At 36.8% G+C, this 27,994-nt stretch overlaps 3 protein-coding genes across 5 annotated transcripts in view; all 3 read left to right on the top strand.

Annotated features, from left to right (window-relative positions):
- LOC107700484 (dual specificity mitogen-activated protein kinase kinase 5-like) overlaps positions 1 to 7,499 on the top strand; it is a 64,864-nt gene extending 57,365 nt beyond the window's left edge. For 2 of the 3 annotated variants that reach the window (XM_016502160.1, XM_016502159.1), the window contains one exon: positions 6,480 to 7,499. In XM_016502160.1, coding sequence (XP_016357646.1) covers positions 6,480 to 6,590 — 111 coding nt within the window. In that variant the 3' untranslated portion in view covers positions 6,591 to 7,499. The remainder of the gene's footprint in view (positions 1 to 6,479) is intronic. The other variant, XR_001635554.1, reaches the window with a different exon arrangement.
- Positions 7,500 to 14,136: 6,637 nt separating this feature from the next.
- LOC107700374 (SKI family transcriptional corepressor 1 homolog-B-like) lies at positions 14,137 to 20,475 on the top strand. Its single transcript, XM_016502000.1, has 9 exons — positions 14,137 to 14,187; positions 14,693 to 16,388; positions 17,020 to 17,101; positions 17,337 to 17,426; positions 17,543 to 17,611; positions 18,196 to 18,270; positions 18,360 to 18,434; positions 18,597 to 18,662; positions 20,468 to 20,475. The coding sequence occupies exons 2-9, from the start codon at positions 14,703 to 14,705 to the stop codon at positions 20,473 to 20,475; spliced, it is 2,151 nt and encodes a 716-aa protein (XP_016357486.1). The 5' UTR covers positions 14,137 to 14,187; positions 14,693 to 14,702.
- A 1,312-nt stretch (positions 20,476 to 21,787) lies between these two features.
- The window catches only part of pias1a (protein inhibitor of activated STAT, 1a), a 49,763-nt gene continuing 43,556 nt past the window's right edge, over positions 21,788 to 27,994 (top strand). The window contains exon 1 of the mRNA XM_016501999.1: positions 21,788 to 21,856. Coding sequence (XP_016357485.1) covers positions 21,833 to 21,856 — 24 coding nt within the window. The 5' untranslated portion in view covers positions 21,788 to 21,832. The remainder of the gene's footprint in view (positions 21,857 to 27,994) is intronic.

Genomic DNA, 27,994 nt, shown 5'->3' with positions numbered 1-27,994 from the left:
TGTGTATTTATTTATTTATTTGTTCATAATCAAGAGAATTATGTCATTTATAACTATTCAACTATTCATAATTAATGGTTAATTCATGTGTATTGTGTATTTAATGTTTACCTTTTGTCATACACTGGGAAAAAAATGGTGCAGGAAATATTTTCACTCAGAAATTGCTAGTAGATTTCACACTTAATTACAAAGAAAATGCAAGTAACACATTGAATTAAATTTGACATTTTGAAGTAGAAAGACTGTAAAACACATTTAAAACATAATTGTAATTTTTTTTGCAACCTTTTCCCCAGTGTATAAATTTAGATTTGTTTTTTGTCCTCATCCAAAAAGGAAACTTACGAATATTTTTGTCTCATTTCTAAGGCTCAGACTTAAATGACATATTATCCATTGGAATTCAGAGTCTTAGCCCAGGCTAAATCTGTGTCTGGGAAATCAGTCCACAGGCTATAATGCTTATTAACTCAAAAACTCAGTTTAGAAAAGTTTTTGTTCTTTCTTCATTCTATCATTTTTTGCCATTTGGAACAACTCAAATTCCCCCACTGACTGGACTGATGTAATCTCATTTTGCGTGTCGGCTCACACTGTCACAGAAGTTAGCACTCATAGCCTATAAAAGCGGTGAGCGCAGCAGCTGGATTTTTTCAGTACCACGGACAGCGCAGTCCTCAGAGATCTGACTGCTAATGCAGAGAGGATGAGTGTGATACCTGTGATACCTTCAGTGTTTGCTCACTCATTAAACTCTTTCAGGACAGTGATACACAGACAGTCTCCACTTTCAGTGATGCTTAGCATTTAACTTATCATTCTTAGAATAGATGAGAAATCTTCTTCATCCTGTAATATCAGATGTCTGGATACTAGCACTGTTGTTAAAACACATACCACTGTTTGTCTTTTGACTGATCTAATACACTACTAATTTTGGGGTAAGATTTTTTTAATGTGTGTAAAACGGAGTTTTCAGCAGCCATTCCAGTCTTCATAGTCCAATCTACATGATCCTTGCATTAAACCGATGAAGTGACATTTAGAATTTTACAAAATATTTATATTTCAATAAATGCTGTTATTTTGAACTTTCTAGTCATCAGTGAGTTCTGAAAAAAAATGACTGTTTCAGAAAAAAGCAGTACAAAATGTTTTTAACATTGAAAATAATAATGTTTCTTGAGCACCAAACCAGCATATTAGAATGATTTGTGAAGGATCATGTGACACTGAAGACTGGAGTAATGGCGAATGAAAATTCAGCTTTGCCAACACAGGAATAAATTATATATTAAAACAGAATACAGTTTATTTAAGTTTTAATAGTATTTCATATATTTAACTGTTTTTACTCTATTTTGTTTTACTTTTAAGGGTCTTAAGATCATAAAAACAGGATATAAAGAAAATTAACATTTTTACTCACTTGTTGTCACATTTTACTTAATTCTGGCGGGCCAGAAATATATATTTTTTCTCTTTATATGTTTGTGTATGTAAAGCTTTTAGTTTTAGTTAGACACAGTACAGTGATTGACATCTTTCTCTCTCATCGTCACTCAGCCTTTTAGCACTTTTTGTCCCCTCCTGGCCTCTGCCATCCCCCCCTTTCCCTGCGGGCTGTCCAGGGGGCTCAGCTGCAGCAGATATGAGCTTGAGCTAGGGACAAAAAGATGAAAGAGTCCTACTAACTCACCGAATCTGTCACAATGCTCCTATAGCCACCCCCACGTTTCCTGATTGCGTGGGCTGATGAGCTAAGGAGCGATTGCTTATGTTGATGTGCTTTAAGACCCATGAGAGCGGCTCTTAAAAAGACACACAGTCTCGCTGAATGCCAGCGGCCCGTGCCGTGGGGATTCGGATGAGAACAGGCTTTGAAAGCCCTCTGACACCGCTCTGATGACTTGTTTACACATTAGCACGCTGAGGAGCTTCTTGAACTCCCTGGAGGGTAATCCTACCTTTTAGCTCTCTGACACTGTGTCTGTCTGCCTTCCCTGCCTCTCGCCCACCCCCCTGAGAACGGGGGTCTTCAAAGCTGCCGGACTCTCTTTGCCACAAAGACTTGGTCAAAAGTTAGAGATCAAATCATCAGAATAAATAAATTAATTGCAGTTTTGAGTTTAATTTAGCTTGGGCAGTTTTCACAGGTTGATAAGTCACTTTGTATGCAGTTGTTTTTATAAAGAAATATTAGAAATGGGAATTGTAAAGATTTAACCGTTTCTGTTCCGATTCCTCTTAATGATTCCAGTTTACATTAATGTAATCCAGTTACATTAATAATTAATGGAAGGAATCTGTTCTATTAATGATTATTTTAGAATTTTTAAGGATTAAATATATGGAAAAAAATAATGCAATTTCATTTTCAAATGTAATAGTTTCATTAAATACTTAGTTTTTTTTAAGTTCCTGCAAAAGTTTACATAGACTTTTTAATGTCTTTTCAGAGCCATTATAAGTACAATCCAATAAATAGCAATAATTATGTATTAAACATGATAAACAAACCAATTGGTAACATTTAATTAATATTTAAGTACTACTGACAAAATCAATAATATATACACATATCATTCAAACGTTTTGGATTGGTAAGAGGTTTTTGAAAGCAAGCTCTTATTTTCACCAAGGCTGCATTTGTTTGATCAAAAATACAGTAAAACAGAAATATTGTGATATCATATAAATAACTGCTTTTAATTGTAATATATTTTAAAATGTAATTTATTTCTGTGATGGCAAAGCTGAATTTTCAGGAGCCATTACTCCGGCCTTCAGAAATCATTCTAATGTGCTGATTTGGTACACAAGAATCATTTCTTATTATTATCAGTGTTTAAAAACAGTTGTGCTGCCTAATGTTTTTGTGAAAACAGTGATGTAATTATTTCAGGATTCTTTGATGAATAGAAAGTATATATATATATATATAATATTAGTATTATAGATATTATTATTATAGATGTCTTTACTGTCACCTTTGATCAATTTAATGCATCCTTGCTAATTAAAAGTATTTATTTTTTAAAAACTCAATCTTTTGAATGGTAGTTCAAAAGTAGTTTTTACTACTTTACCAATGATGAGTTAAATCATACAGTTATAAATTGTATGTTTTACTAAAAAGACCCAGGTCATTAGGGTCAAGCAATATTGTGTATTCAGTTTTCTGAAAACATTGAGTTTGAAGTACAGACCTGTTTTGGAGATCTATCAGAGAAAACATTAACTGTTGTTAAGATGTTTGTTTCAGAGGTGGCAGCCAACCCTCCCGTCTCATTCACAGTTGTAGTGTTAGCTTAACTATAATTGAAGTAGGCCAACCCTGCAGCTTTTTAATCCAGATAGATGGTCTGTCCCATGGTGACTGCTGAATTAAAAGATCAGCATTTATGAAATCTTAGCATTGTCCAAGAGCTCATGTACATCATCCTGTGTCCAGTGGGAGCAGGTCGTTAGTATGCAAATCTGAAAAGACCTAGTTATTACTCTGACTTCTTCACATTCTTTACTCTGTTTCTCTCGTTATAATTGCTTTGGACTCCTTTTAATTTTCAAGCTTATTAATCATATGTAGAGTTATTTAAAATTGCATAAATTAATCTTAGATTAAAAAGCCTTTAACAGACTCAAAACAATTAAAGAGAGAGGTGAGATTTCCCCTGGGTTTGGCAGTTTTACTTTAATAGAGAATTCAGGTGATTATCACACTTTGATATAGGGCTGTGATTAATGTAGTCACACTTTTAAATGAGATTTTCCCATTTATTTATTTTTTTGTTCACGTGTTAGAGAGGTAAAGCAGGGAGACGATAAAGACCTAACTAACAGAGTATTTATTCTGCCTCTCCACTCTGCAAGTGTGCTAAGTTAGCAGCAGGTGGGTTAATTCATGGAGGTCCTGTTTCTGGCATGCTCCAGCACACACACCCAACAGAGGGACACGCAGGTGGTGTGGTTTGTGTGTTTGTGATCCGTCTCAGCACAGCCAAACAAGCAGGTGACCATCTAAGCTCTGATTTATTTCAGGTCGACAGAGACACATCCAAATGTATGTATGTTTGCATTAGTTAGCAGACCTGTTGCATCCTATCAATTTGCATTCTGATAGATAAATAGTTACTATAGCTAACTAAAATTAAGACCTCAATTTTTGTAGCTTATAAAATAAAATAGTATATACAGGTAAAGTAAATTAAAATATTAAAAATAGATATTTTAGCTAGTTGCCAAGGCAACATTTCTCATTAATAATATAGTTTAACTTTATGCACTAAAATAACTCAAATAAAAATTAATAAAAAATATATACACATGTATATAGAAAAACTAACAAGCACACAAAAAAAATACTAAAACTTTAAAATGAAAATGAAATGGAAAATACAACAATAAAAACTGATTAAAAAACAACCCTTAATATCTTAGTGATACTAAAATATTGTTAATGTGCTTAGGCTCTGATTGTTTCTTTAACTTTAGCCACTTTAATGTCTGATTGGTTGATTTTATTACAACTTTTTGGTTTTTGGTATATGAAATCACATTAAAATGTTTTACCATGCCTTCATCATTTTGTCACTTTTTAACTGTCTTTTATGTAATAATTATATATTTTTAACCTGGTCAGAAATATGAAAATCCACAACAAAAAATATTAAGTTTAAAATAATGATAATCTAAACAAATTAAATGCTGAAATAAACCATTTTTATATTTATTTTGTGAAAATGATTTATATCAATTTTTTAAAATATGACTGTCCCACAGCTGTAGCATCATTTCCAATAAACATAGCAATTTTGTCCTAATAGCATTTTTGGAAAAGTGTACTTGTAGTGGAAATATTCATTCATATATATTTCTGTCAGGACCACTATCCTCAAAGATGATTGACAATTAGCATACAGTTTGGATTGGCGGTATGGTTCTGTTCTGGGCAAGAACTCCCTGCGCCTCCATGCAGTCTAGCATGGATGAGAGCAGGGAGAGCAGCAATAACCCCCAGGGTAAACAGAACAGAACCAACATAAATGTATTGCAGATATTGTTAAAGTTCAATCATTTTCTGTACACATTTTAGAATTAGTCTGATTCAAGGAGAATCAGAAGGCTGAATCCCGACTGACAGAGGAGGAGTTGGGGATGGAGGAGGGTAGTTATCTATTGAGCAATGCGAAAACTGCTGATAATACTGAGGGACCTTATGTATGAATGCTTAGATAGGTGTCGTATTCCCATAGGTAGATGGGGATCAGCTGAAGGTCAGCTGATGCGAACTTGACTAACGTGACCTGCCAGAACTAACGCTACGCTTGAGATATATATATATATACATATATATATACTTTCAGAAAGAAAAAAAAAAGAATGACAGAACCTTTGCTGTGATGCATGTATTTGATGATAGTGGACAGTTGTAATAAGTGAAAGTGTAAAAAGTGTGTTTTAAGAGACTCATTTCCAAATTCAAACTTGGGCCAAAAATGCCCATAGTTGAAGAATTATGAGATGAACTCTCTCCATTCTCTCTGGTCTCTTCTGTCAGGTCAGAAAGCAGGCTATCTTTTGGGGGTCAGACCCTCACCTGAGCAGGCAGGCTCAACATGCAGAAGCAGATCTGCATATGACTGCAGCAGGTCTGGTTGTAGAGCTGGCAGCCAGTGCTCGGCTGCCCATGCAGGCGTTGTGATTGATGAGATGGGTGGCTGGTAGAGTCGCCCCTCAGGACTGCCCTCTCCAGCACTGAGAGTGATTAACCTCACTGTGGCACAGGCAGAGCTCACCATTAAGAGGACAGAACAAATGATGGTAGAGCGTTGTCCTCGTTGAAAGAGAATGAAGGAAAGAATGAGAGAGGATGCTGTAGTGGTGAAAGGGTATGAGAAGAACATCAAGGGTGCTCAGTCTTCATCAATTGAACATCGGATTAAGAATCAGTTGTTTGTTTACTGTTGAGAAAGATATGTCTGATTTTTCAGCTTCTTATCAGTTTAGCCTTTTTTCTCTCTTGTAGTTCTCTTGTATTTCTTCTCATTAAGGCTTCCTAATGATTTTGTATTTGGATCACTGTCCTTCAATTGTAAGTTGAACTATTTAATTCCAAGTTAGTACTTGAGATGCTTTGCAGCAGAAAAATCATTAACGCTCATTAACACTGCTCATTCTGTTACTGTTCATTTCTGTTGAATATAGCAAAGAAAATCAGTTGGCATCACCTTGACATGAACATAACAGAAAGCTGTAAACTGTATCCGTGCTTTTCATTTTTCACCACAGTGAGATTTATCGATTCAAAATGATGTTCTTACTGTATGTACAGCCCATCATTTTGGTGTCTTTGAACAAGTGAACATAATTGTTGTTCAGTCTCCATTACTTATTTATATTGCTGTTATGTATCAGTGAAGAATCATTTATTTATCTGCTTCATTCCGTGCTTTTTTTTCTTTTCCTCCCTTCAGGACCACCCCTTTATCATGCAATATAATGATGGCAACACAGAGGTCGTGTCCATGTGGGTGTGCCGCAGTCTAGAGGAGCGCAAAAGCCAGCAAGCACAGAGACTGGTGTGAACAGCAGTGGCACCGGATGGAATTCTGGGAGATGGTGTCCACATTTCCTCACTTTACTCTTCCACTGAACCTAGAGAAGCAGCAGCTGATCTTGCAGCACCTCCTCCCAACCTTGAGTTAAATGGTGCATGGTGAGAGAACTGCTACGAGTCTAATGCAGATTATGCTAGCATCCTGCAAATAGGGATTTTAACCGTGTATGTTGGTTTGCATTGATGCAAATCTTTAACTTTGTTCTTCTGCAGTGGGTTTCTTTTCACTTTCTGTGCAGATTCCAAAGTAAATGTTTCCGCAGAAGATCCTTGCGGGGGGCTGTTGCTTACTCGACTCCGATTTAGTTCCTGTGGGTTTGGATTTGAGTGAAAATGCTGTCTCTGTCTGTACTTAAACAACAATCTGGTTTTGCCAAAACATTGTGGGCACGTCATAAATCATCTTGGTTTTTAAATATATGTTGTGTCAAGCATTGCTCCCTGCTCCAGTGCAAATCATGCTGCTGTTGTTTTAAAAGCTACTTTTTGGTGAGTTTCACAAATGGCCTGCTACAGTTGTGGCAATACACCATTGAAGATGGAAAAATGTGATGCGTTGTTACGGTGGAAGGCAGTGGATGGCTCGGGCGGATGAGCTTTTAGATAGTCCAGCAACAGCCGACAGTAATGATACATGAGAAGCCAGTGGATTTTGTTCTTGCCCTCATCCAGAATAAGCCCAGCTGAGAACTTTATTCAAGGGGCTCATGGTTCCTTTGATTTGTGCATTGCCTTAATCTCTCTTTCAAGGTCATTTTATACAATTTTTGCTTTATGTACACTAAAAGTTGGGGGTCTGTAAGATTTTAGTTTTCCGGTATTCAGTATAGATTATTAAATTGGTCAAAAGTGACAGTAAAGACGGTATTGCAGATTATTTCAAATAAATGTTGTTCTTTTGAACTTCCTGAAAAAAGTATCACAGTTTCCTCAAATATGAAGCAGCACAACTGTTTTCAACATAGATAATAGTAAGTGTTTCTTGAACACCAAATCAGCATATTAGAATGATTTCTGAAGGATCATGTGACACTGAAGACTGGAGTAATGATGCTGAAAATTCAGCTTTGCCAACACAGGAATAAATTACATTTTAAAATATATTAAATTATTTTTAATTGTAATAATATTTAACAACATTACCATTTTTACTATATTTTAAATAAATGCTGCCTTGGTGTGCATGAAAGACTGCTTTTAAAAAAACGTTTAAAAAAATCATACTGACCCCAAACTTTTGAGCGGGAGTGTACATTTTAAAGTTCTACAGCAAATCAGACAACTCTAGTTAATATTTTCCCATAAGTCTTTTATGAAAGAAAATCTATGACATTAACTTCAGATGGGAATTCAGATGAGAACCTGTGTATTCTTAGATCACATTAGCAGATGCAGATTAGCACAGCAGGATCCACAGTACAGGTGCAACTTTTAAGCCTGAATCTGTGTTTCTCCTGAACTTCAAACCAGAAACTAATAAAATCGTGAACTAAGTCCCTATACAACTGCATGCATCTAAATTAACTGACTTCTCTGTATAGTCCTCCTTCACTGAGGATTTTATCAAAGCAAATCAGCAACCTCTTTACATTAACCACACCAAGCCAGCACATCTGCCTTCGTCTTATATTTATGAGCCATTTTAATGTCTTATCAGTATTACTAAGTATTTTCTCATCAGTGCTACTAAGGATTTTTTTTTAAATGCAAGTGCCAGATATTTTTTATTTAGATATTGTGGTTCATCCCTGCCTGTGTCTTTTGACATTTAAAAAAAAAAAAAATCTTATTACACCGGTGGATACGACTGCCATCAACACAGTGGAAGAAGAGCATTTTATGTAACGGAGATAGTTCTTAAAATGTAGTTGTCACATACCAAAAGCAAATATGTTACATTGTTAGGGTTTTTTTTAAGCTATATTATAAGTTATATTGTTTGTTGCAACTTTTTTCTTTATATGTACAACTGTCTCAAATTAATTTCTTAGATTATAATGACAGTTGGCCAAAACAAAATCTATGAGGAACAAAACCAACCATGTGGCTACCTAATACAATTGAGGTGAGGTTTGCACATAAAGGTGATTTTTCTCAATAAAACCTTTCAGATCTATTTGTTTCATTTGTCTGCATTTCATAAAGTTTCCCTGTTTTTCACGATAATCCAAACTAGATTTACATGATTTGTGAAGAAAATATGTGATGCTGGTGCTCATACAGCACACCATTCTGGACCATTTGAGGGATCATGTTTGAAGCAAAAACATGCAGCATGAGTTAGTTTCTCTAAATAAAATTCAGCAATGCAAGACTGTATGGATTTGACCATGCAATGTTCGCATAAATGTATTTACATTTGGCTGTCTGTATTCTAAGGCCTGTTTAAGTTATTTATAAGAGAAATAATGTAGTATATGGTATTATATACCTACTTTCATCTTCAAAGACACTATTCATTTAAAGATACTCCTCTGGATTAGGTTTAGGTTTATCCCTCAGATGATTAGCATTACATAGTTTACACTTTGTGTGTTTGAAAGGATGGTATTTGATTACACATAATTCATTAGCGGTCATGGGATGCAGTTTTGGTCCAGTGTTTTCCGAGTGTTGGGGTCCGTACAGGATGACTACAATGAGGAGGACAGGAATCTGATACGGAGGTCGGAGTCACTCTCCTCTCCACATGAGTGCATATTGAACCGGATCACTGTGTTCACTTACACAGTCCAACCTTAATGTTTACAATAACACCATGCATCGGATGTAACATTATGGTGATCAATACAAAAAGCATAATGAATATCCAGACGGAATGATGTTAAAGAGCTTGCTTGCCTGTGATCTATCTCTATATATATATATATATATATAAAAGGTAGCAAAAAATAAACATTATCAGCCCTTGTTTAAATAAAAAAACATGACTATTACAAACTCTTTCTATGATATAAATAAATCGCAAAACGTGAGACTCAGTTAACAATATCAACTATAACTGTAGTTAGTCCTTGTCAATGAAAACTAGCCAAACAATTTTAAGTCATTTTGTCCCACGTTTGCAGTTTAGGGTCAAACAACAGTCCAATCAAACTGGACTGTAGGAGAAAGGTCTCATTAGAGCAGCAGTATATGGGCCCCATCAGCTAAAGGCCCTCAGTATTCCTCCTCTTTCAGCTGTTGGGGCCCATATAGCCTACTGCTGCTCTAATGCGACCTTTCTCCTGCAGTCCAGTTTGATTAGCGCGGGGGCCGGACGAGCACCGAAAGACCTGTTCACAGCCATTACCAAGATTCCTTTATCAATGTCTAGTAATTAAAATGTCACCACTTAATTTTCAGGCCATGGTGAACCTCTTGTAGCAATCTTTTCCTAATAAAAACAGTAATCGAAACGTTATTTTCACTCGAAACAAAAAGGTTGCGGCAGGCGATTCGGGGGTGTCAAGGCGACAGAGATCAATATGAGAGAAGCTGATTGATCTCGCGCTAAAGTGAAATTTATTGGGGTCGTGCTTTTATACTGCGCGGATATAACGGTGACCGTAGAACACTGCTTTTCAGCTGATGCGTTTATTAAACCTCTCTTGCTGAATTAGTCTGCCTTTGATTTATGTGCCAATCTTCGCAATGACCTCCAGGACAGCATCTCGTATTTTTCTAAAACACATGGTTTAAATCTGAAGTGTTTCCGTCTTTGTTGTTATCTGAACTTGTTAGTGCGTTCTTTGAATAGAACGAGCTTCTTAAAAAATGTAGTTTTTTTTACTCTTTATGCTGTGGCATGTTTAAATAAAATTGGTGATTTGACTATCAACCCACTCCAATAAATAAAATAAAATAAATAAAAAATGAAGATTTGCCTGGTCTCTTGGCCATTGTCTTTAGTTGTTTAAAACGGCAACCAGAGGGCATCAGCTCAAACTGTCCTGTAAGGGTGTCAAGTCAGCTGATGATTGCATAGCTTTCTTAATGGGCATGCCTTAAAAAATAACTAGCGGTTGTGTCTGACTCATTCTGATAATACTGACTACTATAATCAGTTTTTTAAATCTATTTCTGTTGTCCGAACAATTTGTCACCATACTGACAGATACAAAATAAAGGGAGATTATATATAGGTCTGTGCGGTATAGTATTAAACTAGATTAAACTCATTTTACTTCATATATTTATTATATATATATATATACTCTCAGCACATTAGCAAAACTTCATGTGCAATAGGTACTACAACTAATTATATTTTAAGAACATGTTTTAATCCTAATGTTAAAAGAACAGTGCACTAGGCTATATGAAGACGTTTTTTCTCAATTCTTTACTCAGCAACTGGCCTATATAAAGTTTCTTTCATTAGTTTACTCATGCTCGTGTAATATAATAGTTTGTATATTAATGAGCCAATAATGGCATATGTCGTCCTGAAACACAATATTTATCGTATTGATTCAACCGTTATGTAAAAACAATCATTGATTATTTAATAGCATGTCAGAGAGGTTACTAAGCACATAAAGTTTAACACAAAGCAACCTGGCCGGTAGTAAAATTAATAGTGATAAATATATCCAAATATTAAATGGCTAAATACATTTTTGTTAGAGTGATTTAAATATTTTGAGGTTATAAATGAACCTGCACTGCTTACACAGTTTACAAGGGATATTCTTCTCAAAGGTCTGACTAAATGATGGTGGCTTGTTTAAAGACGGTTGTTGTGTAGCTGTACCTGTTCGTGGGAGGATCCTGTCTTGTAGGACATGTGAGCCCCTGTCTCCCCGCCATAAACACTAACAATGCTGCATTGAGTCTGACCTCTAAATAATTAACAAGAAAGGAATAATTACAGAATAAAATTGTAATTATTGTTGGGCCAGAACGAAGCTTCTTGGTTGTGAAAGGAGACACGACCAGGCAGATCTGGTTAAAGTTTCCCTTCCTATTAATATTGAATTAGGTTAAGCCGGTGGCCCCTTGGTCACAGAGCATACTGAGCATCGCTTGACAGATTTTTAAACTTTCCCATTTGTTTTCAACTCTTGACGATATAAGCTAACTATATGCTTTATAATTTATTTATTTATTTTTCGCTCAAACATTTTGGAATAGTTTATAATAAAAACGCATCCGTTTAGTCTACTTGTGTCAGACTAACCCGATCTCATGAAAGTGCGTATAAATAGTACGCCAAATAAAAACGAAAACTCGTGGTAGGCCTATTGATACGCAAAACTTGACTTTGGCGTGTATATCCCACGCGATGGGTAGGATTAGGGTTGTGGGGTAGATGTGTATCATATGTACGCGAAAACTGCGTATCATATGCACGCCAACAAATTTCGTATCATATGCACGCGAAAACTGCTATTATATGCACGCCAAACAAGTGCGTATCATATGCACGCCAAAGTCCATTTTTGCGTATCAATACGAGTTTTCGTTTTTATTTGACGTACTATTCATACGCATTTTCATAAGACCGGGCTCGTCAGACAGCCAATAATGCAACCTATCCATATGCCTATGTTCACTTAACGCAAAACACGGTTTAGCTCGAAGGCAGTTCTGAGGTAATGGCTCTGCTATGAAGAACCGTCCCTCTAAGGCATTTTTTGGACATTATTAACTAATTGATTCCGGGTAGGCTAATTGTTAACATTTTATATAATTAACTACCGTTTAATCAGGTCTGTCTTTACACAGCTCTGACACCTCAACGAATAACGGAAGGTAATAAAATATAGACGGTGGCTGGAATAATTAAATGGGTTGGAAAAATGTATCAAAAATAAGGTGAACATATCAGTTGTTTAAAACAGACTACAGTGATTTTTTAACCAACGTCTGTCTTTGCAAACCCTCCTTCCTAAGTGGGAGACGCGGGCACTGAAGCGCGTGACTGGTGATGCCTGCACACATCGCCAAAACATTTCTGAGAGAATGACATATTGTCGAATTTCAGAGAGGACAGCACAACTTTGCCCGGTTCGATATTGATATCTTTACGTCAAGACTTAGTGGGGTTAACTGAAGGTCATTGATCAGGTTTTAAATAGTTAATACGGCCATATAAGGTTGCACCACTTACCTCAGTCCATTGCTCTGATATATCACTGTTTGTACACACTAGCCGCTCTCACTGGCTGGTGTGTTTAACAAATGTGCATCATTCACCGGGAGACATGTTACGTAAAATGCGATGACCACGAGCCTATAATAGAAGTTTAGACTGCATGGCCTGCGGACACGTAGCCAATGCAAATTCGTAATGGTATATTGTTTGGTTTCCGACTTGTCACTCAGACATGAACATTATTAAGTTCTAACATTCATGGGAAACGTATTAGTCCAAAACAATAAGACGCAGGTGTACGTGATATCAGATGGGGGAAATAACAAATAATCTAAATTTACCGTTGTTAATTTCTTCATCTCTCTATAACCCCTTTATTCATGCGCAATCGCACAAAACCGTTAAAACTGCACTTAGCGCCCTGATTTTGGTGGCATCTTTGTCGTTATTTGATTTGATGATTTCCTATCTATCTATCTATCTATCTATCTGTAGAAGAAGCTCAATTATAAATTGGCAGTGATCTTTGTTTTGGAGTAGTGGAAGCAAACGGTTAATACCAGAATCGGATTTGATCTCAGTGGGTGTTGCCTTCTTATTCTTTTTGGCGTCCCTCTCTTGAAGTAGATCTCGCACAACCTATTAAGAAAAGGCACGAGAATCCGGGACTGCCATGTGGTCACTTGGCTCGCGCTCCCGTCACCACGCACGAGAGCTGAGTGGGATGGAAACTCTAAAGCTGTTTTGAGAGGAGAGACTCTATCCAGCCTCGCAGTTCTCATCACGCAGTAGCCTACAAGACGGACGTTTTGTCCTTATTTTAGGCCTGTTAATTTGATGCAAACACACTCGCTCATCTGACTTCGTTTTCTGATAAAAGGTAGGTTTCTTTTTATATTTACAAGTTGATCAAAATAATAATAATGCGTATGTATTTTCTTAAATTAGCCTGCTTATTATTGTCAAAATTATTTTAGTCAAAATGTTTTGGACTCAGAAGAAAGGCTAGCCTGAAATGTTTTAAAATACGCTAAACCTTTATTACGAAAGAGAATTTATTGCACCTAACTGGATACAAAACAATATGACAAATCTATAGAATAATTGTACATCGTAAAAATGCATTACAGATACACACAGCAAACGAATATATGTGTAGGACTGAAATATAACGGCTCCTTGTGCAATGTTGTAATTATAAATGATAAGACTTTTATGAACAGATCAAAGTCGAACAACACAGGCTGTGTAATTACACAGAAAGCGGCTTACTGCTTCTTTTCCTTCTTGCTAAGCTCAGTGGAGTAGCTAAAAGATTCTTCCCTTCTGCCCCTTTGCGTATTAGAGCCGTAAGAGGCCTTTAAGTAATCGCTCCGGCTTCTGAGCCGATTTGGAGACATTAAGCAATGATGCAGGCTCTCAGGTCAGAGTGCGAGCTTTTAAGGATAATGTTAGAGCCGGCAATATTCTCAACCTAAAAAGCTAGGTATTCTTTTCAAATATGATTTAGCAGGCCTAAAGCTGTCATTTAGAATGTAAAGTGTTAACTAAAAATACTAACAGTATAGTCTGTAATACAATGCTAAAATAATTATTGAAATTATTGTAAAAACTGTCATTTTTAAATATCTTGCAACTTATCTAACTTATCTTGCAAAAGTAATTCTATCGAGGATCAAACAAAATAAAAATGTGACAGACAAAATTGTAGATAGAGCAAATATGCTACTGCCTTTTTGTTTTTTTGTTTTAATTTGGCCTTTTTATTGAGATACTGTTGTAGACCTATATTAAAACTATAATAAATAATAATAAAATTATAGCCTAATAAAAACAACAAAATAATAGTAATTATAATAAAAATGCGTTTATATTAGGATAACGCTCACACAAAGCACACATTAATAATTATATATCATCTCTCAAAAGTTGCATAAAATACAATTCTTGAATTGAAGTGTAATTTTACATTTCTGACTGGTTCTCCACAGACTTCCAGCAATGGAGTCGATACCCAGTCAGCCTTCTACGGGACGAGATGTTTGCTCTTCCCCCAACTCAAAGCGAGAACTGCAGCCTTACTCTAGCAGCAGCTCGCTGAAGCCAAATCAAGTGAGTGAGACTATGCTGTACGGAGTGCCCATCGTCTCTTTGGTCATCGACGGTCAGGAGAGGCTGTGTCTGGCGCAGATTTCCAACACTTTATTGAAGCACTACAGCTACAACGAAATCCACAACAGACGCGTGGCGCTTGGAATTACGTGTGTGCAGTGCACACCGGTGCAACTGGAGATCCTAAGGCGCGCAGGGGCAATGCCCATCTCCTCACGCCGCTGTGGCATGATCACCAAACGCGAGGCCGAGCGCCTCTGCAAATCCTTCCTCGGGGCTCACAACCCTCCCAAATTACCCGAGAATTTTGCATTCGATGTTTCACACGAGTGCGCCTGGGGCTGCCGAGGAAGCTTCATACCTGCGAGGTACAACAGCTCCAGGGCAAAATGCATCAAGTGCACGTATTGCAATATGTATTTTTCACCCAACAAATTTATATTTCATTCGCACCGCACACCTGAGTCTAAATACACACAGCCGGACGCGGCCAATTTCAATTCATGGAGACGCCATCTAAAACTCACCGACAAAAGCTTGTCTGATGACCTTTGTCATGCGTGGGAGGACGTCAAGGCCATGTTTAACGGCGGGAGCCGGAAACGGGCAATGCCAGGGCATGGATCGGAAATGTCTTCCCCGCTTAAACCGCAGGCCTCCGGAAACATCACGCAGACCGCTTCCGCTGATATTCCTCACAAAACTTTGCGCTGCGACGACGACCGTGGTAACCTCAGTTTAACCAACAGCGTGCGTAACTACCCGGTCATCCCTGTGCCTAGCAAGAGTTTCGGCATACTTCAGAAGATCCCACCACCCATCTTCCCGCATCCATATAGTTTCCCAGCATTTGGACTGTGTCAAAAGAAGGATGATGGAGTTGGTGAGCAGAATAAGACCAATGTCCCTGGTGTGTTTTGGCCCGGTGCGAAGGACGGTATCTATCCATCGTTCCCCATGTTTTGGCCTACCGCGGGCAGCCTGCCGCTCTCATCCTATCAACCAGCACAACCAAAATCACACACGGAGCTCCTGGGTGGCCGGCACACCGAGACAGACATGTCAGAAAGTGAGCGGGGAGGAAACACACCTAGAGACAGTCTGTTCGACAGCGAGCGCTGCTCCAGTTCGCAGTCCCTCAGGAACGACGAGGACAAATCTGGGGACGAGGCCAGGTCAAGTGAGGGTCAACCCAGCACCCCCAGAAAGCTGAGCTATATTTCTGCGTTCAGACCTGTAGTTAAAGACGCAGAGAGCATAGCTAAGCTCTACGGGAACAGGGACGCGTACAGCGGAGCTCATCCTGGCCATTTGTCTCCAGACGTTGCGAGTGAGAGCTCCAGCTATAGGTCAACCTCTCCGTGCGTGGACAGTGAGGAAGAACCGGATGTCGACGTGGAGACTCACAGAATTCCGGAGGATGAGGAGTCTATACAACTTTCTGTGGATGATCGACAAAGTCCCGTGAGGGAAAACAGTCAAACGCCGCAGCCGGACGATGACCAGATAGCCACTTTTAGTGATCAGAAGCAGAACAAGGAGGTGGCAAAGAAAAATGATGCCATTGCTTACGAAGTGAGTCAAACAAACTGTCATATTCAATGGCACTGAAACCATTCGAATCTGTATTAAAACATTAAATAAATAGCTACATCTTAGCGTCAAATTATGTTGAATCAACAAAATGGCATTCTGAATAAAAGCAGCCATTGTTCAGTCTGATACAGCAGTCTTTAAACTCTAATAGCGAGTAATGACGCATAATTATGAGCCTATGGACTCACCATTCATAGTTTTCTATTTGTGAACAATTTGCAATTTATGTTGTTATGGATACAGATCGTTTATATTCTATTTATTAACGTAGGACGATCTAAATAAAAAGAACCCAGCGGCGCGTAATTATAGTAAATTAAACGTTTAGAATGAATGGTCATTTCTGTCGTCGCCCGCGGGCTGTTGGTGCGTTGGTGTAAGGGCTCCCCGGTGGATACTGTGCAAATTATTCTCTTTGTCAGTCCATCTGACCGAATTTACCTTGTAATACGAGCAATTTGGCTTGATGTTGCCAAATATTCGTAGATAATTAGAAGAGTATAAACGCAGTCTGTTGTCTGACGCATGGTTGCGTAAGAAAAGAAGAAAATGATGCATAATTGGGGTTGTATTTATTTATTTATTTTAAATGATTGGTTAATTTTTGCAGGTGTACTCACATGAAAAGGAGGGAGCATCTATTCAGAGCACACTGCCCTCTAAACCTCCTCGCTGCGCACCGGAAACAAACGGTAAGACAGTTTAACAAACTAACATTTAAACAAGTGCATTCGGGTAAACCTGGACAATTTTTGCTATTGAGATGACTGGGAAAAATGTCCCCCAATTTACAATTCATTAGTATTATACAGTGTATACTCTATTATATAATTTTACAACTTTCATTTAGTCGATTCTAGAATTAATTATATTTAATTATGCACTCTGAATAAGTGGCCTGCTAATAAGACTATTATTCCCCTTTAGATTCACACATTTCAAACAGCCCTACTGACGACGAATGCGAATCACAAAAATCCTGTTCAAATCAAATTAGCGATTTCAAAGAGAACCCAAGTGAGTAGCAACATTGTCCTGTTTGTGTGTGTGTTTAAACATTATATATTTATACAAAACAAATAATCTTTAAAATCCGGTGTAATAGCCTATATTTCTTCCTTATTTTGTGGCAGGCGACGCTACATTTAGAAGTACTGATAACAGATTTAATTTCGAGAAAGACATCGAGAATATGGCGAAAGGTAAATATTTAGATATTTTATGGACAATTTTAAGCTGTGTTGTTCCATTGTTAGATAAGCTAAGGTGTTAAGGGTGTTAAAACAACAGATTATAGGCTACACAAGATAACGTGAAAAATTACCAATAGAGGCAGCTAACTGGCTTTTATGATTGTTTAAAAACAGACAAGGCAATGTCTATTTTTAAGGCAAATAGCGCTTTGTGTGCAATGTTTCTCCATTTTACACGCATTATGCATTTTTTAAAAATGCGTGTGATCGCTGCACAATTGTGTATAACTGAGAATTGTCCTTGAACTGCAGACGATCCACATTGCCAGGCTCGTTTTCCACACACCCCTCAGGCAACTGTCCTAATTATTTTGCAATGTCATGCTTGAGAACACGGGGACCGTGTGTTTAGCCTTAGTAACCTAAATAGCGCTATTAGACAAGAAAACCAACCAGAGAGTGAAAATACATGAAAAAAATGGGGATACATTTTCTTTAAACGACTGTAGCTTACTCAAAGGCTATGGGATATGTGTGATGATTAAAAGTCACAGTGATATGATAAATGATGTGATTTCTGTCGGTTTCCACAGAGGAGCTCCAAAAGCAGCTCTTGGAGCAAGTGGAGCTAAGAAAAAAAATGGAACGGGAATTTCAAAGTTTGAAAGGTAATTAAGAGATGGATATATTCACACCATGCTTTATAATTTCTTCTATTTATAACTTAAGTTAATATAATACGTGTTGACTCTAACAGATAATTTTCAGGATCAAATGAAGAGGGAACTGTCTTATCGAGAGGAGATGGTCCAGCAGCTGCAGATTGTACGAGGTAATACATATTTTGCACTAGTGAAAAGAAATAAGGAGAGTTAAGAAAAAGTAACACTTGCATACTTTCAGATAGACATAATAATAAAAATATATATATAATGTTTGTGATCCACCCCAAATGATTTATTGATTTATTGATTTTTCTTTTTCTTTTATTTAGACACATTGTGCAACGAGTTGGATCAGGAGAGAAAGGCTCGTTATGCAATTCAGCAGAAGCTTAAAGGTAATTTAGAAACATACAATATCAACCATAAACTTTTTTTTTGTTACATTATTCTAAAAGAATACAAAAGAAATATGCAAGTGCTACTTTTTAAAACAAATGAATGTACTTAAAAAGTATTAAAACATCGACATTTGCATATGACAAACTGTAAAGTAGTGATGATTAGAGGGGAGTTTGATCTAATCTTCATGCACTTTCTAATCTTCAAGCATTAGACATACAATGTGGTGTATCATTCAGTATTTCATGTCATTGTGACATATTTGGAGAAAGTAGCATGATTCAGTAAAAAAAATCTGTAGGTTTAGCTGCTAGATTTCCCTTGTGAACTAAATCAAACTTTAGGTTCAAGTTATGCACACCGAACACTGAGGCCTGAGGACTGCTGAATCACAATCCATCCCAAGTAGGCTATTCACTAGCATTTGAACATTCCACTGTGGATGAAAGTGTCTAGGATTACTCTATGAAAACAGTAAAAGAAGCCAGAGGATGATAATAAACATTCTAATAATTATGCTGTTACTTGTGTAAATAGGTTGATTTTTTAAAACAATACAAATACATAATATGTGGCAATGTGCAATGAACTGTATAATGTGAAATTTCATAAACTGGAATTGTTGATTATTATTCTTATTATTTATGTATTTATGTGTTTTTACATGTATTTGTTTTTCTCTAAATGAATTCACTGTGCTATCCCAAATTAATTGTGTATCGTCAATTTTAAGCACTTTAAATAAGCAACATTTCGGACCTATCTATTCAAAATTAATCAACACAAAAATGATTGAAAATCAGCTGTACTTCATATTAATGTACAACAAACCCAAGTTTGAACAAGCACTTATCCCATATTTCCCAAATAAACAATTGAGAATACCACAAAAGTTGTTATTCCACATGAAAGTGCTCAAACTAAATGTCACAAGACTTCTGGAGTCTCTCTCTCTCTCTCTTTTCCAAAAATAATATTATCTCTTGTCTCATTCTTCAATAAAATTTCAATTAAAGCCACAAGTATTGACTCATAAATCCAAAATATGTCCACACAATGTTTCGAACACACTTTTGTTACTAAATCCAGAGACTGTTTTGACCTTACCTGAAATTCATGCCTGGAAAAACATTTGCGTGATAATAAGACCCGGGTTACGCTACCATACAGACAAATACATATATACTAAACAGTAATGTTTAAAAAAAATTTCTCATGAAAATGTAGTTCTCTTTCCCAACATCACAGCTTTTCAAGAAATATAGGTCTAGCCTATATTTCTGCAAACACTGCAAACGTGTTCAGTAGCAGGTTTTTCTTTTTATTTCTTTTTGTTTAAACGGCATTATAAACGCACTAACTCAAAAATGAGTCTCTGCTGTTGTGAAATACAACACTTCCATCTAGTGGTAAAAACAGACATTGCACATTGCTTATTCAGCGATACAAATGTTCTATAATTGCAGACGGTGTGTTTCAGTTGATTATACAAAAAAAATACAAATACAAATAGCAAAATACAGTACAAAAATCATTCAGAAAATATTTTGTAACCAGCGAACACAACGCCAAAATAAATGTAGGCCTAAAGCATTTCAGGGCAATTTTTAGTATAAGAACACCGTTTGTATTTATATGTTTTATTTCTGCAAATAGACTCTATTTAAAATAAAATAAAAAATAAAATAAACTAAACCCAACATTTGTTTCTTATTGACTTGTTCGAAGTCTGTCTGACTTGTGAACCTGATGCATATTTTCACTATGCACATAATTTAACCATGCACTTGTTGTTATTTAGAATTTTGAATAGGCCTAAGTACTGTATTTTGTGTGGTTTATTACAAAGTTATTTATTACTATATAAGTTTTTTATGTTACACTTTGTTTAGTTAAAACTATGACATTTTGCGCTTATTTATTTATTATTATTATATATTATTTTACCTGTGCAAACCAACTTGTGCATGCTCTGGATTTATTTATGCCATACATCTCTGTATGAGATTTTTTAGGGGGTCAAAACAATTCTGGAAATTCAGTAACACTAAAAATGATCTTTTCCTCAATGTTTTCAGCCGCAAGAAAAGTAAAATGGTCTGATTTACCTGCATGTCTGCTTATTTCAAATAAAATCCAGGTACTTTGGATACTACAGCCATTTTGTTGGTGTTGGACGGATTTGGATATGAGTGTACTCAGTGTTGGGGAAAGTTACTTTTAAAAGTAATGCATTGCAATACTGCGTTACTCCATAAAAAAGTAACTAATTACGTTAATTAGTTACTTTTTATGGAAAGTAATGCGTTACGTTACTTTTGCGTTACTTTTAAAATCTTGACAGAGCTTGCTTGTTTGTTTTTAAAATAAAAAAGTTATATTTTTGGCAAATATAAAAGCCTTTTCACACCAAAAGTGAAATGAACAAGCCTCAGCCTGAAGGGAAAGTACATTTACGTAATTTTTTTTAACGTAATTTAAGTGAGATGAATTAATGCATATTCATATTTATTTTAGAACTACCGTAACAACATCTGATTTCTCTCAGCATGGGGACAGGAGAGCTGTCAATCAATAAATTGGAAAAAAAGTAACTTGCGTTACTTATTTGAAAAAGTAACTCGGATATTCTATTGTAAATTAAAAAGTAATGCGTTACTTTACTAGTTACTTGAAAAAAGTAATCTGATTACGTAACTCGCGTTACTTGTAATGCGTTACCCCCAACACTGAGTGTACTTTATTTATTTGGATAAAAAAATAATATTGTAGATGAGTGTCTAACAAAGCTTAGACTTTTAGACTGAATACTTTTAGTTAATTCTGACCAAAAATAACATTATTTTTATATATTTTAAACCCAGTGTCATACTAAAATAAATGAATGAACTTTTGGGCGCTTTAAAAATCCTGGGGAAGTTCGCTCAGACGCCCTAAAACAAGCTTAGCCTTCCTATCCATGAATCTCTAGTGACGTCCCAGTTTTTGAAGTAGTAAGCATATTAACTTTTCCAGAACATACGGGTTTCCCACTCAAAAACGGAGAGACACATTTCGGACACTACTGTTTGAAAAACGTGTGAACGGTAAACGGTTACGCCGGCAACGAGCTGCGCGTGCACACCACGTGACCCGATAGCGTCACGCCTGCGCTAGCAGTCACAAGATGGCGGAGAGTGCGGAACTAAAGGTAAAACACTGCGCTCAATTTCCAGTCGGATAGTATGCAGGGAGATCTGATTGTACCGTTAGAAGTACGCGTACTACTTACTTGCTGCATTAAGAGGCCGTTATAATGCATTTAACTTCTGTTCTCGTAGCTGAAGTTGCATGAGAGATGATTTTGCAGTGGAGGTGTTGTAGAAAGCTTCCAGCGTGTTATTGTTGATGTAGAGGGAGCTGTCTGACCACCGCTCTCAGGGGAATTACTAACTTTAACTCTTTCTCCCTAAAAACTCACGTTAAGAGTGTCTGTTGAAAAGACTCCAGGCTGTTTTAAAATACGCTGTTAGTAGACCGCATCATGTGTATATTTTGATGGTTAATGTGTGATGTGGATTTGCTAGAAAGCTCCATCGCTTCACGTGCAGGGCTCGAGCGCTGTTGACGTGCTGTCAATCAAGTGAGAGCAAGCGCACGAGCACCGCCACTCTTATTTCAGAACCGAAAGAACGCCTGATTATTGCAGATAATCACCAAACTTCGAGCAGATGTCGTCACTTAGATACCGACGGAACATTTAAGTTCACCATCCTTATGCTTCAATACCAATGGACAACCTTCTGTTCATATAAGGATGAAAAAGCTTTTCTTCAAAAAATAATAATAATACAATATTGTAAAAATTTGATTGCTGTTAGTTAAACTGTTAGTTCATCCAAAATGTAAAAACTGAAAAGGAAGAATGACAGCCTCAGTCACAATTTGAAATAGTTGTCATGCTGGATCTTTTGTGTTTCACAAAAAAGTGAGTCATACAGTTTTGGAGCAACATTCATTTTTGTGTAAACTAAACCTTTAAGTTTAATGCAGTGTGTTAATGACAGGTGTTGCATGACTGTGATGTTCTGATGTTGCTGAATTTCAGTTAATAGGGTCTGTGAGCTCATAATACGAATGGAAAATACGACATGCTTAGCGGTATTTTAAATTGTTTTTTCAAGCTGTGCATGTCTGATAAGGCTTTTTCATTTTTTTTGTGTCTATGGAAACTGAAAGCCTTTGTATCATGATAGAGAGTTGACAGCACACTGAAAGAAGTTCATACTTTGTTTTAAATGTCTGCTTTTTTTTATTTGTGTGAAGCACTCTTATTTATTCCCATTCAAGGTTCATCTTGTCTTTTTGCTTTCCATAAAATTAGAAAAAAAAGATTTAGTTCTCCGTTCCTGTTTTGCATTTATTACTCATTTCTTACAAATAGACCTATTGTTTGCCCTTGGTCTGTGTCTGTGGCAGGTACACCAGTGCAGAGATAAAATTCAAAGCCATAATTAGAGTTGGCAACTAACCTGATATTTTACACCACCTCTATTCATTCTGCTCGCAGAAATATTTAATAGTTACTTTAAAGGCAGTAATCAGCAACTGTACAAAATGTTACTTTTGCTTGGAATAACAGTCAGATTGGCAGAAGGTGTGGTCAGGGTGGATAAGAGAGGTAGACCTGCCCACATGTTGCTTACTGGACCGATATGCATCTGTTCAGGGGCTCAGGGGCTTGTGATGTGAAGACTCAAGAGTCTCAGACTTTGTTCTTGGTAAACTCAATTGACTCTTTGCATGTCGTCTACTTACGTATTTTCACTGGAATCTCAGTGCTATGCTCAGTGCTAAATTTCAAAATATTGGGACACTTTTTTTTGATGGAGGCCCCTGTACTGATAAAAGGCTAGAAACACCCCTGATTAAAACATACAGTTTAGTAATGAGTTCCAGAATCTTCAAATTCCTTAAGCTTAAAGGTGATTAGGTGAATCATCAAGGTTGCTTTGTCCTGTTGTGACACTTTCTCAAGATGAATTTTGTGCTTAATTTTCTCACAATTTCCATACATTGTGCTGCACTGAGACTAAATGTGGAAGCGATTGTGCACAGAGTCCATTAAATTACCTCATGAGTGATATGCTAGGTTGTGGGCAGGAGTATGAATTCAACAAATCACTTTTGTTGTTGTTGTTTTTAAAGAAATACTAATTAAAACCAAATCAGAACTTTATTAATTCCAGAAGGGAAATTTGATTAATGGATCAGATTACTTATTTATTATACCTCTTATTTATTTATTTATTTATTTATACCTCTTTAAATTTTCAGTTGCAGTGATTCCCAGAGGAGCATGGATAGTTGTCATTTCATATTCATATATGGTGTTGATTTTTATAATGGTGATTAGGTAAGAGATGGTCTGACCCAAGCTGTTTTTGAAGCATGAGAGATCTATATTGTCCTGTTGCTTACCTGCAGGAAATATCCGTGTAGGTCCACCGTCCAGATGTTTTATTGTAGGGTTTTTGGATGTTGCTGTATGTCAGCACAAAGAAAATCACATTTGATGAGATCTATTGAAACGCACACATGCTTTATACTGATGTGCTCATTCCCTCTCTCAGGCTGTAGCCAGCTATCTCTGGCCACACAAATAGCCTCCATCAACTAAGAGGTGATTAAGGTGGGGATTGTGGTTGTGTGTGTGTGTGTTTTATATCTCCCTTCAGCAGATGTTCTCTTACCTGGCTCTAGCTCCTGTACCAATATCCTGGGGGTTTAGCTCACACTGCACGTTCTCTCACACAATGCAGCACATAACCAAATACTGGAATAGAGGAATTTCTTCCAGAACATTGTGGAATCATCCTACTGATCTGGGGTCATTTGCTGCTATTATGGCTTATAAATACGTGTAGTCAGCTCAGCACTCATGCTCTGTTAGGAAAAGGACTGTCATTTTAATCATCTATTAAAGTCTCCATGTCTCCTCTCAGCATACTTCACACTACATCACAGCATTATAGATGAATGAAGTTTAGATTTAAAACACAATGAGCTCCACATGGTCAACAAATTAGATTTTACGTTTTTAAAGCTGCCAAGAGACAGTGATGCACATCCAGGCTGACTGAAGAAAGAGGATGCAGAGAAGCTCTTGTTCTCTCGCTCTCTCTGTGATTTGTTTGTAATTGAGGGTGTTGTAGGCTCTGTTTTTTGATATTTAATCAAAAAGCCATAACTTGATATTTCTATGAGAAAGACAGGCTTATTTGGTGACATATGTTGGACTACTCCAATCATTTATTCAGTTTAAACCCCATCCCTCCACTACTGACTGCAAGCTCATCTTCATTTTTGAGTGCAACGGCCACATCTCAAAATCAAATCAACAACTGATTTATAGAACCAAGTCCTCACTCTTTTTTTCACTTCTGATAATCTGTTACACTCTAGATTCACTTTACAATACAGAAAAAAGATTTCTTGCAACTTTGATTAATCATGGCTTTAAGGCATGTGTACGTTCATGCTAATCACGTAATAAATCTTAAAGTGCACTTTTTAACTGTCTTCAGTGTTTTTTGCCATTATATAGTGGGTTGGAAATGCATTTGGTGCTAAATATAATTTAAAATGCTTCTCTGTGTGAACACAGGAACAATGATTACTTTCTCTTCCAGGTAAATAAAACTCAAGTGTGCTTTGGTCTCTGGTTTGCATGTGTTTTGGATTCATGTTATGCTCTGAAGTCTGGTCTGAATTCATTGTGTTTCCTGCAGAAAGTCCACTGTAGTCTGACTGTGTCCAGGCATTAGAGCATGAAGAGATGGATGTCACCTTAAAGGGTTAGTTCACCAAAAAAAGAAAATTAGCCCACAAATTACTCACCCTCAAGTCATCCTTGGTGTATGACTTTCTTCTTTCAGACGAATCCAGTCGCAGTTATATTAAATGTAGGGGGTGAACAAAGGCCACCTGTAGCGAATCGATGCGTTTTTGTAAGAAAGATATCCATATTCAAAACGTAATAATCACTTTAATATAGCTTGCGGCAACAGTTGTACACGGAAGCAGCTCCGGGCTAATGAGGTATGAGTTAAGCGTTGCGCATGCGCCGGTGAGTCTCGTGAAAACCAACGTTTGTAGTCATATACACCTAGGATGACTTGAGGGTGAGTAATTTGTGGGCTAATTTTTATTTTTGGGTGAACTAACCCTTTAAGATCTGAATGTCCTGGACTCTGTAGGGAGAGTCTGGGACATTCTCCATTCTCCTGTTAAAAACAAATGATTTGGGAGTGTTCAAAACCAAACCGTTGACTGATGTATTAGTCGGGCTGATTATTTGACTATTGGGAAATTCTTGTCATTGGTCAATAACAGTGTCCGCTTGACCTATTAACTGTAGTGTTAGTTCACCTTTTTATTAGTTTCAGGATCAACCAACAGTATTGTCAATGCATAGAACATTTCTGTTTTTATTTTCCATGAGCACATTTTTTGTATAAGTGTTGCAATTCAGCGATGTTGTGTACATTTCATTATACTGTCATTTAATTTGTGTTATGTGAGTAAAGGTAAAGTGTGAAGTTTTTGTGTGTGAAATGGAGATCTTTAGCTATTTAAAATGGTATTGCTTTGCAGTGGCTGAAGCTGTAACCATTTAATTACTAAGTAATTATTTCTAGATGACAGATTATAGACATTGGAAAAACAAACGATTTTATCTTCACTTTTACATACACAGTTTTCAATAATTACAGTAAAATATCTGAACATGAACAAAAATGATTTTTTTTTTCAAAATGTACATTTTGAAATGCTCAGACATACTGAAATTGTACCATTCCGGTTTTTGTGAAGTCAGACTAACAAAAGCATTACAAAAGCATTAATAATTCTGATAATATGCTGTGCAAACTCTGCTTTGTTTGTTACGTTCCTAACAATGTATGATTACTCTAATGATCAAGTTCTCTTTACTCTTTAACATAAACAACCCCTAAACCATTGTTTTAAACTTTAAAACAAATTATTACATGTATGCAAAGTTGATTGATTACCTTGTAATTTGTTATATTTGAAAACATTAACTTTTCCAGTTTATTTCACCTATTTTTAATATTATTGTTGCTGCTGCTGTTGTTAGAAAAAAACATTGTTTTTATTGTTGAGATATGAAGATAATAAAAAACAGAAGTAAAACAATAACTAAAAACCAGTGCTGCATATTGTTTATCAGACATATTAAACATATTTGTTTTCAGATATAAAATATCAACATAAGCCGATCTCTAGACACCCATCAGACTACAATTAGCCTCTGCATTGTGCTCATTCTCTGAAAGACGAACGAGTAATTAATAATTTGATAGAATCCTAAAACAGAACTCTTTCCTTTTTCGAATAATAATTCTGAACAAAACAGCACCTGTTCATCACATTTTGGGTTTTTGGTCTGTATGCGTGTTCAGTCACTTGTTCCTTCTTTTGTGAAGGAGCTCCATTGAGTAGCATGTACTGTAAGCGCAGTTTGTGTGCAGTGTGTTTGTAGACAGTTGCGTGGCTCTGCTGGGGACTTTGCTATTTACTGCTGTCATATCTGGAGCCTTTAGATCATGCTATGATAGTATGGTTACATGGATATATGTGTGTGCGCTCACCGCTGGAGCTGTGTTGGTGTAAAACACAAAGCACTGAGGTATGTGAGTGTGAGCCAGTGAGCTGAGAGTGAGTGAGTGAGTGAGTGAGTGAGTGAGTGAGTGAGTGTTGGAGGAAAAGCTGGCACAGTAATTGTGTTCTAATCTGGGCTCTTAGCTAGAGAGAAAAGAGAGTGTGCATGTAAGTGAAATTGGGGGTAGGTGTGTGTTTGTGACCCCTCAACTGTTTGTTGGCTCTCAGTCGCAGCATCAGACAGACAGGCATGTGAAAAGATGGAGGGATTCTGTCTCTGAGTCACCTTTATTCTCTGAAATTACACTTCAGGAAAGATGATCTTCATCACGGGCTCATGTGCACCTGAGCCCCAAAGACAGACCGCAACGCACCTGCACAAATGCTTAAGTTAATATGCATTACACCTGAGCCTGAAAAATGCTTCTCTGTTTCAGAAATGGAGAAACACACAAACACCTTCAGGTTCTGTGCTGGTGTATTTAGCATCTTATGTTCTCCTCTTTGTTTTTAATTAGTAAAAATCTGCATGACCTTGAAGAATATTTGGCTGGATCACCCGCATCAAGCAATATTAGAGCATGTACCTGGCACAGATGTACCCTGAACAGCAGTAGCCAAAATACACACGCACACACACACACACACACACACACACACACAC

The sequence above is a fragment of the Sinocyclocheilus anshuiensis genome, unplaced genomic scaffold, assembly GCF_001515605.1.
Source record: "Sinocyclocheilus anshuiensis isolate Anshui unplaced genomic scaffold, SAMN03320099.WGS_v1.1 scaffold154, whole genome shotgun sequence".
Taxonomy (NCBI): domain Eukaryota; kingdom Metazoa; phylum Chordata; class Actinopteri; order Cypriniformes; family Cyprinidae; genus Sinocyclocheilus; species Sinocyclocheilus anshuiensis.
The sequence above is the reverse complement of the archived record's forward strand: the minus strand, read 5'-3'. Positions and strand labels throughout refer to the sequence as shown.

Coding starts and splice junctions, on each gene's coding strand:
- LOC107700374 (XM_016502000.1), top strand. CDS start 14,703: ATGGAGTCGATACCCAGTCAGCCTTCTACGGGACGAGATGTTTGCTCT. Junction 16,389..17,019: donor ATGATGCCATTGCTTACGAA/GTGAGTCAAACA, acceptor TAATTTTTGCAG/GTGTACTCACATGAAAAGGA. Junction 17,612..18,195: donor CATCGAGAATATGGCGAAAG/GTAAATATTTAG, acceptor CGGTTTCCACAG/AGGAGCTCCAAAAGCAGCTC.